The 19,362-nt window shown below is 44.2% G+C and overlaps 1 protein-coding gene across 3 annotated transcripts in view; it reads left to right on the top strand.

Moving 5' to 3' along the window:
* Positions 1–19,362, top strand: part of LOC147885435 (protein REVEILLE 6-like) — a 75,108-nt gene that overhangs the window by 19,861 nt on the left and 35,885 nt on the right. The window contains exons 3-4 of one of the 3 annotated variants that reach the window (XM_087396747.1): positions 15,644–15,787; positions 16,046–16,132. In XM_087396747.1, coding sequence (XP_087252873.1) covers positions 15,644–15,787; positions 16,046–16,132 — 231 coding nt within the window. Of the gene's footprint in view, positions 1–15,643; positions 15,788–15,955; positions 16,133–19,362 lie in introns of all 3 variants that reach the window. The other 2 variants (XM_087396744.1, XM_087396746.1) reach the window with 2 other exon arrangements.

Below are 19,362 nucleotides of genomic sequence, written 5' to 3'. Positions count from 1 at the left end.
CCTACAAATTAGGTGGCACCTTGTGTGTATCTTGTGGCACACAAGGAGCCTTCATTTGTAAGGCTGATCCTCCACCTTCTTCTCCTTCACACGTTGAGGACTCTTCCACGTTCACTTCTCTTGCTAGATTGGTTCACCTTCAAGAGCTCTTCTCCCTCTTTCTTTGCTCACTGTCCTTCCACTTCAGTTGCTATCCTACATCCTGCAAATTTGTTGTCTTTCATCCGCCATTTTCACCAAAAGCCTATCGCCAACGCTTAGAATGCTACCTTGCATTTAGCCAAAGCTATTATTTATTTGTTCCTTGCAAGGCTGTCTCTAGTTCAAAGCTATTAAGTAAAGCATCAACCTACCAGCAACAAAATGATTAGCAGCCAGCAAGTGGCAGCCAATTAGGAGCATCCAGTAGTATTCGTGGTCAACAAGCAGCTACAAGCCAGCGACGTTCGTCTGAAGGAGTCTTTCTCAATGATTGCCTGAAGGTCTCTTTGGCTACAGGTTTTGCTAATAAGATTCTATATATGTTGTCAGTTGCCGTTTTATCTTAGGAGGCCATACTGCAGCTCTTCGTCTTACTTCAACAAGTGTCTTTAATATGTGCTGAAGCGGTTTCAAAGCCCACCGGTTGCCAAGTTTATCTACAACTGTTTCGTCATTTTTTCATCTCGCAAGCACTCAGTTAGATGCTGCTGTCAATGCGGTTCTCAGACGAATAGCAAGGAGTTTTTTATATTAGTATACTTCTGCGTATTTTTTCTGTGCTGAGATTTAGGCACCCACATCAAGCGATGGATTCGTGCAGGCTGTTTTTTGTGGATCAGCCGCAATTGATGCATTCTTCGCCTATAGATACTTCCAATCTCGGTTCTCTAAGTTTTGTGACATGTGGAACTGTTTTTTTTTTTCCTTGTCTTCGTAAAGTTCCTAAATCTGGTAATTGTATGGTTGACTAGTTGATTTTAGTCATTTAAATGTTAGCATTTTTAAGGGAGCTAAGCATGGCAAGTATTTTTTCAAAATCTGTTGATGATCAAGAGTTTATTTTCATGTGTTTATGGGAGAACATCCGATCCGGAGAGTGACACTCATGTCTTGCTTCATCTAGATGACAGACTTGTCCATCCTTTTGGTGAGGTCTCCATGGAAAAACAGTAATTGGATTATTTAAAGGGGTCGCTATTATAGTGCCGTACTTATGTTTTATGGCCACTTTGATGCGACATGCCTACGTGTCTTTTCTCTGCATTTTGTAAAGGAGTAGAAACTGCCCTTTGAGCTTCATGTAACGCAAGTGTTAAGACCCTCCTTCCTTCTTATACATCTACCATCATTTAGAGGAATGCCTTCATTGCCACTCAGAGGAGGTGCTGCTATCCTCATGAGTTGGTGGAGGTATGATATGCTTAGAAGACCCAAGAACATTCGTGCAAGCTAGATCATATCCATGTGCACATCACTTCAGCAAGGGTGACCTCCTTGAGTTGTTCATTGTATGAGAATGACCGCGGTGCAATGCGCAAGGATCAAGAGGTCAAGCAATTTCACAGAGTCATCTAGTATAATCAATACAATACTCTCCTTATATAGTGTGTTTCAATTAACACCATGTCACCCATTAAATCCAAAACCTTGTCATAAGCCTATTGATAAAGCCTTCTCCTCTCGTTGTATAACGTGATGATAGTGCAATACTCCTCTCGTTTCATATTGAGTGACAGTGCGGAGATTTGAACATCAGGATGATTGGAGAATGTGGATCTTGGATAGGATTTGGATTGGGTGATGGAGACTTGGTAGACTATAAATTAGATGGTACCTTGTATGTATCTTATGGAACACAAGGAGCCTTCATTTTAAAGGATGATAGCCAATATATCTTATCTGTTTGCCTCTTATCCTTGTCTTCTCCCTCTTTCTCTCCTTCCCACGGACACTCTCCAATATTGTGCACTTCTCTTTCTAGATTAACATGAAAGGCATGACATAAGCCACAAGTCACAAGTCACAAGAGGTGGCCATAGCTGCCAAAGTACACAGTTCTATCCCCATAGTGAACACAAAGCTACAACTCGCGAGCTCGTAACGCGAGCCTCTCCAAACTTATGCCCCCGATTTACAGGTTCTGCCCCCGAGATCAGTTCAATCTTATGCTGAACATTCTGCTCTGGAGGTAACCCATAAGGCAGCTCATCCCTAAAACAGTCAGAGAACTCCTCCGCTATCTGATCAGCCAACTTGGCCATCTTCCCATCGTAGGTAAAACTAGTGCTAGCCGATGGATCATCAATCGGCTCTACTCATGCTGTACAAAGAAGCAAAAACTCTTCTTGGGTTCTTTCTAACTTCCATTACGGAAACCAACGGTCCCTGAGTTATCATTTTCACCTCGTAAGACATACTGCACATCATTCATCTTCAACTGATAAATGTGATTTTTTCAATCTATGGCTGGATTCTTCCTAGAATGCCATGTAGAATCCCGTAGGATAGAATAGATGCATCTTGCAAGAGGTGTGAGAGCACAATGAAATCTCTATTATGATTGTGAGAGAGAAGACTCTCTCTTATAGAAAAGGGGGAGAAGGTAATACCTTTCCTACATAGTGGCAATCAGTCCCTACATCAGTGGGAATCAATCCCTACATCAGTGGGATTCCCTTTCTCTTACATCATCACTTAGGTCACACACTAGACACATCATAGCACTTGATGTGCCTTTACAACACACACAAACACACATGTGACTCCCCTAGATGCACATATGCACCATAGAGCAAGCCCTTGATCATACTTACCCCAACAAACCCCCCTCAAGGGATTGCCTCTTGCAGTGTCAAGGATTCATCTAGTCTCAAAGTTTCTCATGCCATCTCATGGTGGTCAAGGATTAATCTATGGCTAGGATCTCATGCTAGCAAGGGTTCCCAAGGGTGTGAGGTTCACAGAAATGGGATAGTCAAAACACATATCACATGGCCTACATCATATGGTGACCAGAGGTGATTTACATATTCTTTTTGGAGTACTACTCCAGGCAGAGAACCTTAAAATTTGACCAAGTGATGATAAAGAAAGAAGACAAAGTGCCTAAAAAGCATAGTCTTCATCGTATGGAGACTCATCAAATGAAAGTAGATTGACAGTTTCTGACTTTGTAGCTTCTTCCTATTTGGCTCTACAATACTTTTCAGGGTGATTGTTTTTGCCACAATGTTTACATGGATTGATCTTGAAGCAATCTTTTGAGAGGTGATTAGTCTTCCGACAATGTTTGCAAGGTGAAAACTTGCCCTTTTGAATTTTTTATGGCATAGGCTGTGTCATTGCCTCTCTGGTATGCTGTGTCATTGCCTCTCCGGAGTTCCATGTGCCTTTCTTCTTCTTGAAGAGCAGAAATAAGACCTTCAAGATTAGGATTAGGAAGATTTTTCAAAGTGGTAACAACATGATCATAATTTTGAGGCATACTTTTGAGCAACACTGCCATTGCATCATAAGTGATTGGAGAGTTGATAGAAGCAAGTTGAGTCATGAGACTCCGCATATGATTGACATGAGCAGCCAAAGGAGTGCCACTAACCATCTTCAATTCAAAGAAAGCAATCTTAAGTGACAATTTTGAGATGTGAGAGCTAGCACCAAAAATAATGTCAAGCTTCTGCCAAGCTTCTGAAGGAGACTCTAAGTCAGAGATGTGATGAATATAGTCATCTCCTAAGGCAAGAGCAATGATGCCATAGGCTTTCTCCTCTCTAGCAGGATCTCTTGCCGGGGGCGTGTCGGAGCTGAGGATTCTCCAGCATTAGAGGCTGTTGAAGAAGAAGTTGAAGCCGGTTTGACAAGCCCCCAGAGGTTTTCCCTCATCAATGCAAACTTAACCTTCATCTGCCATGTGTGAAAGCCTTTACCATTGAACTTATCCATATTCAAGATGGTAGCCATGAGAGGGTCTAACCCAGAATGGGCAGTGTCTACTCTCTTACAAGGCTAGAAAAAAATTGAAGAGCTTCAAAATACAAGCATTTAGAGTAGCAAAGGCTTGCAACCAAATTCCATACTACAAAACATAATGGAAATGATGTTTTCACTTTCATGCTTCATAGAGGTGGCTAAATGAAAGCATTCCAAGCAAATCCAGGTGTAGCAACTTAAAGCAAAGCTGTAGCCATAGTTGTACTGAAGCTATTCAACACTTTAAAACATCAGAAATGCTAAAGTAGCATCTAATCTAGCATCAAACTCACAACATTGTCAAAACTGTCCAAAACAGAGACCTGAACTTGGAGGGTGCAATTCTCACAGCTCATAGCTCTTTTCAAGGGGATTTTCATGCAGGAAGAAGGGCCTTATACCAGAGAAGGGCTACCAGCAAGAAGAGGCGCAATGTTGCGTCAGGTCGCCATAGCCAAGCTTGAGAAGACCGACTGGTTTTTCATCATTTTCTCCTCCATCTGTTGTCCAAATGAGCTCAGATTTCAGTAGCAGCTTGCCCTCAGTGTCGTCCAGCACGGGCTCAGAGGAATTTGCAGATAGGTAGGTACAAAGGCGGAATTGCGCGAATGTTCGTCGAGGAGTGTGACTGTTGGCATTGCGCATACAGACGAAATTTCACCAAATGCTTGCAGCTGGAATTTCGCCCATACGTGAGGAGTTTGCAGCCCAAAGGGTTTGGGCAATGGCCGTTTGTAGGCAGAGAACAGAGCTCTCAAAGATTTTGGGAAGGAGGAGGAAAATGGAGAAGATGAAGAAACTTGTAGTTTATGCTTGAGATAGCATCTAATGCTAGGCTAGGCTAGATCTAGAACCTAAAGCTCTAATACCATTTGTAGAATCCCGTAGGATAGAATAGATGCATCTTGCAAGAGGTGTGAGAGCACAATGAAATCTCTATTATGATTGTGAGAGAGAAGACTCTCTCTTATAGAAAAGGGAGAGAAGGTAATACCTTCCCTACATAGTGGCAATCAGTCCCTACATCAATGGGAATCAATCCCTACATCAGTGGGATTCCCTTTGTCTTACATCATCACTTAGGTCACACACTAGATACATCATAGCACTTGATGTGCCTTTACAACACACACAAACACACATGTGACTCCCCTAGATGCACATATGCACCATAGAGCAAGCCTTTGATCATACTTACCCCAACATGCCAAGCCTTACCCAGGGATATATCTGCGTGAGCAAGCTTTGTCATTTCGAAATCAAGCTTCTGCACATAGTCCTGAATTTGAAGTTCCAACTAGGTAACCCTTTGGTCCCATACTTCAGTTGAACTTCCGTCTGCCATCCTGACTATATATGCATAGTCAGATGGGCTACAGGAGATCATTTGGGCTGTCATGGCACTTTAAGAGAGAGTTTCTGGCAGAGTTCGGGCAGGATCCGGGTGGACAGATGAGATCATGAGTACCATCGGGATCAAACAAGGGTGTCCTTTGTCGCCTACCTTGTTTGGCCTCTACATTGACGAGCTTGAGACAGTGATGCAGACACAGGGGGGTGTAGGTTGCTCTCTTGCGGGCACGCTGATCCAGATTTTGCTCTATGGAGATGACGTGGCTCTCTTGTCTTCCTCAGCAGAGGGGCTTCAGAGACACCTAGACGCACTACAGTCCTTTTGTGAGTCTCATGATTTGAAGGTCAACCTGGGTAAAACCAAGGTCATGATCTTCAATCCATCATGCGTTAGGAGCAATTCACATTTGCGGGGTCATCTGTTGAGATAGTTTCATCATACACTTATCTTGGGGTTATCTTCTCCGGACCGAGCTTCACTATGAGACCCGCGATGCAGGCACGCTTGAGTAGAGGGTATGCCTCATTGGCCAGGCTAGAGAGGCAGTGCTTCCACTCACACTTTCAGGATCCACGCACCAAAGGGTTGCATTTTGACTCCTTGGCTCGCCCAGCGGGGATGTACGGCAGCCCTTGTTGGGGGCCAGACTTGTCGGATACAGAGTGGGCCCGTGTGGAGCAGCTATAGGTTCTCATGCTATCACGGATGATTCGTGGTAAGTCATCCGTTCCTCACCAGATCATTCAGACTGAGTTTGGGTCACCCCCTTTACAGCTAGATGTTGCATTTCAGGTCATCACATATCTGTACCGAGTTAGGGAATATGGGGATTATACCTCGGGGCGTAGCAAGCTACCATGGATAGCTCTATCCTCTTCTATGGCACTTGCAACACGAGGAGATCAGAGGTGCTGGTATGCACGTACAGAGAGATGGTTTGAGCGACTGGGGCTCCACATGGATAGACTACCTCCCTTCCAGTATAGCATGGATGCTCTGTTCTCTCCCCTCTTATCACATGAGGTCAACCAGGTTATCCGTGAGGATCTACTACAGCTACACACTTTTCGGACCTGGTTGGAACCGAGTGAACTCCCAATGAAGCTTAGCTTCTACAGAGATCACTTCTTACATATCATAGCGGAGGGTTTCATTGACCCACCAAGATACACACACATTCACCTACCCCACTCGATGAGGATCTCTCTTGGGTAGTTCCGCGTCTCTTCACATAGACTTAGCATCAAGAGCAGTAGAGCAGAGCGACTACCCAGGGAGCGGCGCATATGCACACTATGTGACATACAGGAGGTTAAGACAGAGGAGCATTTCATCTTCAGGTGTCCTGTGTACTATGAGATTCGAGGACGTTTCCACTGTCTCTTCAGAGATAGTTATGGGATTTTAGCCCATTTCCTCTCCTACCCAAGAGGATACTCCGAGCACGGAGACAGGAGCAGACTTCTTCCTCGGTTGATCCCTCTCAGAGCTCTATCACGGAGTTCTTTCAGCTAGATCACATGGACCCCAACGAGACGAGGCCTCGACATGACCGTGATCCGGAGCTCGTGACCCGAGAGCTCAGACAGAGGGTCGACACACAGATCACACTTGGAGACATCCCCTCCTTGTTTAGAGTCGGAGCCTGACCGACGGGGGTCACAATAGCCGTGGTTAGACGCAGAGCTACGACCAGGAGACGTGCCAGGACCGCACCTTTGAGTGGCCGACAACACTCTATTGCCGACTTCATGCCTCCACTGCCTCATCCATCCTGATATCTTGCTGTTGTTGGGGATGATGATGATATTGATGATGATGCTGAGATTGAAATATAGTCGACCATCGACATGACTATGTTGTACTTAGGACTTAGTACTGCCATTCTGCATTTTTGCATTTTGCATTTTGCATTGGTATGGACGCTCGTTTAGTAGCTCCACTACCACAGCTCATTGTATCAGGATTTTCACATTCTCATAGACCCATCGGTCTTCCGAAGACTTTAATAAATTCTTTCTTTCTTTCTAAACTTAGCAGCGTATTCAGTCACTGATAATTTCTCTGACGAAGGTTTCTATACTGATCCCAAGCTCGGGATGCTTCGTCAGGAGGCAAGAAGTGTTTTCTAAATTCTGGCTTGAACCCCTCCCAAGTAGTGAATGCCACTCCATCCTTCTGTTGTTTTATCCACCATCTATCTGCGGCCTCATCAAACATGTGGATGGCCTCGCAAATTTTCTTCATATCATTCCTGATTTCACAAATGGCAAAAGCCTCATTCCATTTGTGTAACCAGGTCTATATGATATCGGAACTACGGGCAAACATCTGACCAGAATACTTTTTTAGTCTATAATTGGCAATATTAGGCACCTTAGCCCTCCTAGGCTCGATGGTATGAACAGTGGTTTCAAGATCCATCGGAGCTTTACCTTTCTCCTCATGAGACGGTCTAGTAGACATATTATGAACCATTTTCCTAAGCTCAGATTGCCCTACATTTGCTTGCAGTTGTAGAGCTAGAATCTGTTGCTAGGCATCCTCCAATATTGCAATTCTACCAGACAGTGTCTGGGCCACTGGGCGTGACACTTACGGGGTTGGCTAGACTCCCGATTCTACGAGATCCACCCTAGAAGCTTCTTCTTCAACTTCCATTTAGGTCAATTGGGTTTTTTTTTTTCAACACTTACACTAATCAGACTGAAATCTTCAAGCAAATACCACAATCCCAAAACATCCCACTATACAGGCATATGTCAAATAACAAACTGTAATCTGTCAACTCTTTTTTCCTATACTTGGGAAAAACCTGCAATCTCAAATAATTGAAAAAACTACTGCAGTAATTAAAAAAACCTCTATAATTTTATAACACGGGCAGATTGAGATTTAAATAAAAAAAGAAAGTTCCTTGCTCAATTCCTTGCTTCTCCACCATCTGCGTTGAACGTCCTTCTACTATGAAGTATGTCGTCAAGCAAAGTCGTAGGGAGTGGTGGAGAGCATGGAGTTGAGTGCAGGGTGAATGTCTTTTGTGATGAAGAAGTGTCCTGGGGCGGAGTAGAAGTGTGTAAACAAATACCTAGCCAAGACAGCTTCTCTGCTACTTCCCTCAATGACTTTTTTGCACTCATGTCCTCCTCGATGCGGTTTAGATTGCGAAAGAAAGGACATGAATACCTGAGACTCTGTGGGAGGTGACAGAGTCTCAGGTAGAGTTGGAAGGAGGAGATAGGTGGACACCAAATTGGGAGTAAACATATGCCTGGAACCCAAAAAGACAAAGGTGCCCATTGTTAGACAAGAGAGTGTGAGAGCAAGAGAGCTGAATGTAGTGCTTGCAATAGAAGAAGTGACTAATACAAGAAGTGACTAATACAAGAAGTGGAATGGGTTTTGTCTAAGTGACAAAACCTTATCCTTCACTAACCGTAGTTAGTGAACTAACTGTGGTTAGGGGGGAAAATCTCTAAAAGAGGGAAAAGTGCCCCTAACCTACTTATTACATTACATTGGTCACTGCTAAATTATAATAATAATTCTAACACCCCCCTGCAGTGCCAATGTCATGTACAAGGAAATGATCAATCACCAAAAGAAGATAAGTTCAGGGCACTGCGAAATACCTCAAACTTTTCACGTGGAAGTGCTTTGGTGAAGATGTCTGCAACATTGTCATGTGTTGACACATAGATCATACTGATCTCTCCTGCATGCAACTTCTCTCTGACATAGTGATAGTGAACCTCAATGTGCTTCGTGCGAGCATGAAACACACGATTCTTTGCCACTGCTATAGCACTCTGACTATCAATGAGAATCGGAGGACGACCCTCCAATGAAAGATGAAGATCAACAAACAAACGACGCAGCCAAACACATTCAACTATCGCTGTGAAAGCTGCCCTGTACTCAGCTTCACATGAGGAGGTAGCCACTGTAGATTGTTTCTTGCTCAACCAAGAAATGCAAGCATGTCCTAGAAAGAAACAATTCCCACTGATGGACTGCCTAGTATCATAGTCTCCAGCCCAACCTGAGTCACTGTAAGCATGCATCTGCAAACCCAGAGACTAGCGTTTGGCCGGGCTTCAAAGCCTGCCCGGGAACAAGCAAATCGGTGGGATAATGAACCTCTTGACAGAAAGAGAAATTACTGAAAGAGCTTGTGCATCTCTAAGAGTCCCATCTTTTATGCTCTGCTGTGGGAGCTCCTGGAGCGGCTGCTCCAATCACCTGTGCTGTATTTGTACCTCTACCCCTGCCTCCAGCTGTAGGAGTGACAGGTATAGGCGTGAACTAACTGTGATTAGGGGGAAAAACCTCTAAAAGAGGAAAAAGTGCCCCTAACCTACTTATTACATTACATTGGTCACTGCTAAATTATAATAATAATTCTAACACCCATGGCAAAGTCCTATGAGCGAATGAAAGCAGTACACAACTGGATGTCCACAGGGGGAAGTGCCACCATATCAAATTCAGTCAATGAAACTCGTCCAATCTCATTTGTAGTTAATATTGTAGAGAGTTTGAGCGTAGGATCCAAAAAGAGTTTAAAGACAACCTTAAGCGCCGAGGAGGATGAAGTAGGATCTGGAAGATCACTAGCTGCACTTTGTTTGGGAAGATCACCACCACCTGCACTGTGCCCACTAGAATCTTGGGATGTGGCCTTTTGAGTTCCCCTGGGAGGCATATAATTTGAGTCCCCGTGATCCGTGGGAGATCACCACCACCTGCACTGTGCCCACTAGAATCTTGGGATGTGGCCTTTTGAGTTCCCTTGGGAGGCATATAATCGGAGTCCCCGTGATCCGAAGAATTTGATGAACTAGAGAGATGTGATAGACCCTCATTCGAGCTGATAGTGATATCTTTGGAGGATGGAAAATCTTTATCTGCTTTAGGTCATTTGGAATTTGCCTGCGGTGTTGACCTAGCACTCTGGTCCACTGTCATTCGTTTCCCCGGTGACCGCATGGTTGGTCTGCCTTGAGGAGCCCTTGCCGAGTGAAATGCAGCAAAGAGGGTATCTTTAGGTAATCGAGGCTTGTACTTTTGACGAGCTTCGGGCATGAAAGAAGCAGTATGGGAGGCAGGCTCCCAATATATCGACTTATGGTGCGACGGACAGATTTACCCAAAATGTCCATTGAGAAATTCGAGCCCTCCATTTTCTAATCCGACAATGCTATTGAGGTTTGTCGGTGACGGGAACAATGGAATGTATGGATACATTTCAACTCAACATTCAACTGCGAAAATGTACAAGACATTGTATGTTCGAGAAAGAATGGAGAGGGACCAAGAAATGTCGATACATTCAGACTTGAAAGAGCAATTGCAAAGGGAAATCGAAGAGCATTCAAAGACAAAGAATGAGCTAAGGAGAGCAAGAATGAAGAGAACCGTTCTTGGAGAGAGACAACGAAGCAAGAGGATTTGAAACATTAAGGAGTTGAAAGCTGGCACTGGAGGATGTAAGCGCAGAGTACAGAAAGCAAGGTAAGAGTACTTCTTGTTTAGCCATTGTATTTGTATATGTGTGTCTGTCTTGCAGGAAAATCTATAATATTGCAAAGTTTACTTGTTGCAGGGAAATTTTAGGACCTAAGAAAGAAAACATTGATCCTAATTTAATTCCCATCAAAAAAATAAAGGGTTTAGTCTCCACTGTTGTTGCAAAGAACATGATGAAGGAAAAGAATTTTAAGAAGGTAAAACGTGAAGTGCTGGAGCAAGGAGGGGGTCCTGATGCTAGCTCTTCTCGCCCATCTTGGTCACCACCAATGGGCCAATCCCCAAAAGCCCAACGTTCCTCTTCCACTCCTGCTTGTTCTTCAAAGTCCTCTTCTCCCAGTTCTATTGGGAGGTGTTGTGCCTTTCCTGTGACCATATCTATTTCTAGACATATGGATCCCAACGGCAACCGAACTTCATCAGTTGACCAATCTTGAATGGCCTTTGCTGACCGCAACCATGGTCTACCAAGAAGTAGAGGATACATTTGTTCATTTTCGGTCATATCGAGCAACAAAATTTAACAGGAAAGTTACTCCACCAATCTTCATGTGAACACCTTTTGACTGCTCCCATTGGCTTCACTTTGCACTAATTTGCCATGCGCACTTGAAAATAAACGTCACTTGTCAACTTCAAACCGAGTTGTTTCAATGAACCTTTCAGCATGATGTTCATGGCTGCCCCACCATCCAGAAAGATGTCCCTCAGCTCCACCCAATTAATATCCACCGTGAGCTTGGGACTTTGTTCACACGTGAGGACGGAGTAGGCAAAGCAGTGATCTTGTGTCAGCCCATGCTGAACCAGTATTGTCTCTGGTGTGGGCTCACCCTGAATGGATCCCTTATGTGGACCCCCTGGCATGCAATTGATAAATACAATGGTCCGACCCTTAATCTGGGGAGACAAGAAACAAAGTTGTCATAGGGTGATGGGGGGCTTGAAATCCATAAGATCTTCAAACAAGGAGTAGGGCTGGACACTAGTAGCCACCTTTTGTGACCTCATCCTCCGAGCTTTGGGCCGAGCGTTGAAGCTCACGTGAGGATGTGCCTCTGAATTTTGAGTCATTTTCTCCTGTGGGGTCTCTTCCATCACCCGCTTCCACTTTCCTTGGGCACCACTAGGTCTTACCCATATCCCCTTCTTGTTGTTGAGTGTGCTGCTTGGGGGAAAAGTGGATGGACTAGCTTGTGCCTCATCTCTCTGTGCTGTCTTAGGGTTCACTTCCATTGCAAACCTCACTGTTCTGGACTTGGTGAAGGAAACTGAGGTGTGCTATCTTCATCCTCAAAACTAAATTGAAGATCTCTGATGACACTCTTAACCACCTCGTGGAACCTTAAAGGCATAGAGGGATCACCGTAAGATGAGACACTTCTAGAGCTAGTGGCAGTTTGTGGCTGTGTGTCCTTTGGAATTGATTCTGATCCACTATCAGGAGAAAGCAAGGCTGGTCTATTCCTCAGCATACTATGTACCTTGGAGGGAGGGGATGACTTTGGTGGGGATACACTTGTGGTACTAGTTGGTGATGAGGCCTCCGGTGCAGACTCTAAATCGTCCTTACATTTGTCACCTTTTGTTTGTTACCTTGTCACCACTCTTGTCACCGCTCCCAATACTGTGCCGATCAAATGGAGGTTGTTGCCCTCCCCCGCCACTACTACCTTAACCATATTGACTTGAGATGCTGGTTCCACTCTTCCATTGGAACAGTCTCTGGTGTAGTGGTCGTTTGTGTGGCACTGTGTACAAGAGGGTACGATTCGAATCAAAGATTCGAAGAGAACTCTTACCACAATCAATGCAAAAGAATTGCTGAGCAATCGAATAAAGGACATGGTCAAACTATGTACTAAATCGAATAAAGGACATGGTCAAGCTATGTACTACTCAGATCAAAGATTCCAAGAGAATTTACACCTCAAGTTGTGTAAAACCATCTTGGTAGTGGCCGTACTCTCCACATCTATAACACATGATGGGTTTTCAAAAGTTGGCACCTCTGCTTGCAGCTCCACGTCCACCTCGAAGACCACTCCGACCACGTTGACAAGGGGGTCCATATCCACCTCCTAACATAGGTGGTTGGTATGGTGCATAGTAAGGCTGAGCATAGAAATATGGGGCCCCAACCACATTGGGTGCGGGAGCTTGGAGCAAAGGGGGATTAGGAAGTAATGGAGGCAAAATGATAAGAGAAGAAGGCAGCTCAGATGTTTTTCCAAGAGGAGCAGGAGGTTACGAGTGCCGAGCTAGAAGTTATCGGTGCCCCTCTGTTGATTGCAGCAATTAGAGGTTCTCCCGAAGAATACTATGGAAGAAGCTTCCTTAACCCTTTGAGGTACCTACACTCAGAGGCATCATGTCCATGGATCTCACAAAATGTACAAAATGAGGTAGAAGTAGGTACCTTACAATTAGAGGGACACTCCCAGTGACCATGGCTAGAACCCTTGTATTCTAGGCACCAAAGACCACTTCTAATCTGGGCCTTAAAATACGACTGACCATCCACCTTTATCCTATCCTTCAGACCTTCTTTGATTTCTTCTAACTCCTTGAGTTGCTGCCATGCACATGAGCCCTCCTCTCTGGGCAGCTGGGTGGTTGAAGTCGATGATGAGGCAAAACTTAACTACAACCGTTCCATCTTGACTGCTTCCTTCAGGAAGTCTTGTAGTGAGGCATGTTCAGGGAGTTTGTCAACCAGCCTTATAGCAATAGTAGGGGGTAATGCTTTCAAAAACCACCCCTTCATGACAACATCATTAGGTGGCACAAACATCCTAGCCGCCAAGACCCTCATCCTTGCGTACATCTCAGAGATGATTTCCCAAGGCTTCATGGTGTCAGTGGACAACTCCTGGACAGTCATACGTTCAAACTTCTTGAATTTGAAAGTCCGTAAGAATTCCTCCCTTAGGTCTGCCCAGGTTTGACAATGGTCAAGGGAAATTGACTATACCATTCATCAGCTGCATCCTCCAATGACGACGGAAAGATGTATAGGAAGGCATGCTCATTCCCCACACCTTTGGCTTTTCATGCCGTGAGAAATTTCCTCATATGAGCTTCTGCATCCTCATGAAGGTGACCTTTGAACTTCTGCGTCTTCACATGGCCCCAAAGGCTGAAGCAGGTGCCAGAGCTAAAGGGCATCCCGATGGAGTAGTACTAAATGTGGGTACCACGGAGACATACAATGGAGAGGCTAATGAGGCAACACCCCGTGCAGAGGGCCACTGGTGAAGTTACTACTGATGTAGCCATAAGAGGAAATAGATGGTACTGCATATGCTGCACGCACTACAGTTGCGAAAGTAGATGGTGAGGACATAGGAAATGTGGGGGTCAATAAGGATCCAAGGGTAGTTGGAAAAGAGAAGGAAGGGGTCGAAGCCATGTATGATGGAGAAGTAGTAGTAGGAAAGGACAGAGATAATGGAAATGGCAGCATAGAGGGTAGGGATATGACTGGAGAAAAATGAGAACCCACGGGTGTCATGGATGTAGAAACTAGACTCGAAGGACCAAAGTTATGCATAACAGAGAAAATAGTAGCTTAACCACTGGATATCAAGTCCGGTCCTGAAGTAGGCACAACTCCCGTTGAAGTGGTCAAAGTGGATGATGCTGATGAAGACATCGTTCCAAGACGAGAAGAGGGGCTGTCTTGACCTTGATGAGCTTCTGAGGAGCCCTCGTCTTGCGTACTTTCCTCCTTCACCCGTTCTTTGCTTTGTTTTTCTTTTCCAGTGTCCGGATGTGACCACCACGGATCTTGTTGGTCCTGATCAATGAGAGTTTTGATGAAGTTACTCGCTCTGGCTATTGCTCCAATAGGTTCACTTTGTGCTCACCCTGAGGACTTCGCAAACTTCCGTCTCGTGTAATGCTTTTTGTATCGAGTTTGGTCAGCCGGAAGTCCTCTCTCCACTCTCCTTAAGTACCTCCTAGTTCTCTCACTAGCTCCTTCAAGGGTATTAGAACTACTCGGCATATGAACTCTCTCCTCTACATACTGCTTCATTAGTTAGCTCTCTTGTGCACAAAACATTGTAGGATGGAGGCTTGAAGGTAGGCCCAACTTGGCCAATGGCACGAACCATCTCCAAAAAATAAGGACTCCTCACCTTCCATTGTCCAATGAGGAATATCCTCTGCAAAGAAAAAACGACGGAGAGCAATGTATTCATCCTTCCATGCCTGCAACTCCCATGCCTTGGCCAAGGCTCCCTTTGACATCTTCTGTTTCTTTTGCTTTGGCTCATATGCATTGGCAGATGCATTTCCACTTGCAGTACCACTCACTGAGGCATCCCCCAAATCAGCCACATCTTCATCAAGCTGTTTTGTAGTCGTTTTCAGAGCGGCCATTGCATGCGCTCTTCGACAAGTATCTTTCACTTTTTAGAGGAGTGGTACACTTCTCAACCCCCAAGCCCCCAAGCCCAAGAAAATGTGCCCTTATACGGGTCGGTCCTTCATCCCACGAATGAGGGCAATATTTACATTTACAAGTGTATTGGCACTTCCCCAAAGGCATTAAGGCCTCTACAAATTCCCATTCTAGTCCCTTTTTTCTTCCCATTTGCAGATCTGCAAGCTGCAAAACAAACTTATACAACCTTTTTGTGTTTATGTTCTGTGCTTTGTTTGGATGCAACTGCAAATATTGGTTTTTGAATGTGGAGACTGGCTTATTGTTTCATAATGTTGATGAACCGTGTGATTCTTATATTTTTTGTGATTCTGGGGGTTCAGTTCACTTGAGCTTATTATAGATTATAATTTCAAAAGGACTTTTGATCAGCATACAGATACGAAGCCATGCACAGAAATATTTTTTGAAGGTCCAGAAAAATGGCACTGGGGAACATTTGCCACCTCCTCGGCCGAAGAAAAAGTCTTCCCAGGCCTATCCACAGAAAGCTTTGAAAAGTGGTACTTCTGACTCTCAAACCATAAAAGTCGGTGAAATTGTATCACAGTCTTTGGCTAAATGTGATTGTGTCAGAACTTCTCAAGGAGAGTACGCAAACATGTCTGTCTCTGTATGTTATTTTGTGATTTGACTGCCATTAATAGCTACTGGTGGTGTGCTTTTTGCAGCTCCTGTGCAATCTTCTTTCCCTACTGTGCTTACCACCTCAACGTTCCAATCTGTTTCTGGTTACTCTTCAATAACTAATTGTTCTGCAGTTTTTGCACATCCTAGTACGGTGACACCAACATCGTCATCCTGGGTACATCATGTGGCAACTGCCAGTAAGGAAGCTGGCGGAAATGGTAAGGTGCCTTTGTTCTTTGAATGTTTTTTTTCTTTTGTCTTCTTCCTTGGGATGTTGTTATCAATAGGGATGCTCGGGGCATAGGAGATACAGCCTTTTTTAAGGCATGATAGACTACAGTCTTCAGACAGTTACGTCAGTTGAAGCCTGACTTTATTTTTTAGTGTCTTTCCTTTGTCATTCAATAGATTTGTAGAAGTATTTCAAGGATGTTCTAGGAGGTAGCTCTTTGTCAGCCCTCTTCTTCAACACCTGCACTTGTAGGGAATGTTTTCAGCTTTGAATCAACGTTTGAAATGATAACTTATTGGAATCCTCTGTTTTCAGTTTTCTGCCATGAAGGTGGAGCCTCTGATAGGGAAGGGAAGGGCTTATTTTGAAAGTGCAGCTCTTATTGATGTTTGTAGTTGGAGGGTGTGGGGGATGATTTTCTTGAGGCTCCATGCAAGGTGGCTCCATGGTATCTTGTTTTGATTTACTGGAGGAGTAGGTGTGGGTTTACAGCATCACCTTTGCTTTGTCTATAAATCTTTTGTTGGAATTCGAGTGCATCAGTCACCTTCCATTTTTGCAAAGGAAAGAGTTTCTTGCAACATGTTAGGGATCCCCAATTCCGGTCATGAGAGGGTCAGGTCTGTTGGCTCCAAAGTTGTGCGCCTTTAGCTGTGGTGTCGATGATCGATGGTTTTGCTACTCCAATGCCATCATTGAACATTGTTATACCCACACTGTGATCGCGTGGAGGTGCTTTGTTTTATCCATACATGCTGTGCCTTCACATTTTCTCTAGGTGTGCGGGGTAGATAGCCATTTTCGGATACCCAGTTGATGGTGCACTTTGCAATGAACGAGTGCTAGTCACATGCAGCATGGAACAAAATGTTGGGGCAAGGGGGCGCTTTACTTAGAAAATGGAAAGCAAGGAAAGATATTATGCGCAACGAACTGGAAAGAAAGTAGTCTTTCATTACTTAGCATCTATGGGCTAACGGTGAAATATAGAAACATCTCTTCGCTTGGATCTTTCTCTTTTGAAAAGTGTTGTCTGTCGAGTACTGGGGTGATTTTCGGCACTCACAAAGAAGCTCATTTATCAAGGCTGCTTCCAGTTTGGAGATATGGTGCATCTTATAATACTGGTCCTTTTCCATCTTGAGGAGAAAATGACTTCATACTGGCTATGAGGATTTGGTACATGTTCAATTGTGTCTAGTAGAGACGTCCTGTGATTTGTCACTACCTCCTACATCTTCTACGCACCTGCGGGTTTGACCCTTTTGGCCCTTTGCCACCCTTCCCAATGTTCAAAGGAATCACTAGGGGATTGGTGAGACCAACCCCTTCTTTGCACGTGGCACTGGCCCGACTAGTGAGCGACAAGCAAGGTCTGTCGTCTGGTCCTTGGTAGGATGGGCAGCGGTAGGGGCTCGAACTCTAATGGCTGTTCCTTTTTGAGGAGACTCAGCTCCACTCCTCCCGAAGCTGCTTGATTCATTGCTGCTCTATTAACAACTCTTCTTCGGTCATCAGTCTACTTCTGTTGTTGCCCTCCACCCTGGCTTGTGGCCTTCGATGTTGCTAGGGTCATTGTTGTAGATGCCCCACCTGATGCTCTTACTCCTTTCTCTCCTTTGGGGATTCGGTTTATTTGGCTCTTTTAGTCTCATCAACAATTGCAATAGCTCCTCAATCTCTGCCTGAAATTCGCGTCGTTATTTTGCAATCTAGAGGGATGGAATTCTCCTTGATGTGGTAAAGAATATTGAGGTCGTGCTAGTTGACTTGGGCATATTCGTAGCCGTATCATTGGACTTCCTTGTTGGTTGAGGTTGCTATGTTGATTCGAGGCAAGGCAGGCATTGTTGCTTCATAGGGCCTCCACTTGTTGATTACAAAGTAGATCTGACACAAACTACAATTAAAAATGCTACCTGTATGCAAGATGCACATTTTGCACTGCAATGTAAGAGAAAATATAATACGCACATTGCAAAATTAATGTACTTACTAGTTTCATCTTGAATGATGCCAATGGGATTGAACTCAAAAAATCTAATGGCTAAATATAGGATATTTTAGTGGTAAGGTTCTAAACGTACTTTAAAATGGAAAGAATACCTAGAAAAAAACACAATAGAGTGTTCCTTGCATGCAAAAATGCACATTATGCACTACAATGTGGTGAGGAGAAAATATTTGCATTGTGAAATGAAATTTTGGGAGGAATAAGGGATACCTTGGCTGGAACCTAGATTAGTCTCATGAAAGACTCAGAGTATAAAGTTGGCAAGGAGGCAATTGATGAAAAAATAATGAATAAAAAGCCACATAAGTTGTTTCGACGGTTGAACTTTTGGAGTCGAATCCGAATGAGTGACTTCCATATAAGAGTGCAATGCAGCATCTACAAATATATCAAGCTAAGACATTTCCATGAATGAGAAATAAAGGTCAGTTTGTATTTCTTATGCAATCCTAAGAAGTCTATGTAACACATGCAGCTATGCAAGATGATTGGCAAGAGGCTTCCGTACCAAAGTACATTATTAGCAACCAAGATTTTGTTGCCAAGGAGAAATTGGTACAAATCCTAGAGAAGCTTCGAATAGATAGTCTTTATGAGACTTCGCATTGGCTTTCTTGCTTGTCTATGGCTTCTTCTCATTCTATTAGTTAGCTCTTTGGAGAGCTTGGTTGTTAAAGGGTGTGCCTCCCCTTTTTTCAACTACCTAAAATCCTCCTCCTTGCTCTCCTTGGTTTTCTTGGTTGTATGTGGCTTCTTCTCATTCTATTAGTTGGTATCCAGGAAGGAGTTTACACAGCATCATAGCTCGGCTCAGAGTTGAGGTTTATGGTTCCTATTTCAGTAGTTCTTTTTACAGTTTCTTTAATAGTTTTCTCAGCTCACTCACGGCTCTTATCACTCAGCTCTCAGTTCACATCTCAGTTCTCTTTTAGCTTCCATTACTCTCAAATTTCCGTCTTCCCTTCATCTCTCACACTCACGCACCTCTGTTGCATGCCAGGGACAGCACAAGCTTCTTCAATAGCCTTGAACAGTGGTCCACATCTCCTGTGTGGGCAGCGTGGTCTTGGTCGAGATTTGGGTTGTTTCTCAAGCATTTGTGGGTCAGCTCTTCGTATCGAAGGGTCATCCTCAGGGTTGTCTCTCGAGATCTCTGAAGGAGTGTTAGTTGTATTCTTTTGTGGTTCTCCAAGATATAAAGC

The sequence above is a fragment of the Dipteris shenzhenensis genome, chromosome 25, assembly GCF_047967505.1.
Source record: "Dipteris shenzhenensis isolate YYH24624 ecotype China chromosome 25, Dip_SZ_1.0, whole genome shotgun sequence".
Classification (NCBI taxonomy): domain Eukaryota; kingdom Viridiplantae; phylum Streptophyta; class Polypodiopsida; order Gleicheniales; family Dipteridaceae; genus Dipteris; species Dipteris shenzhenensis.
Note: the sequence above shows the minus strand (reverse complement) of the source record. Positions and strands in the feature narration are given on the sequence as shown.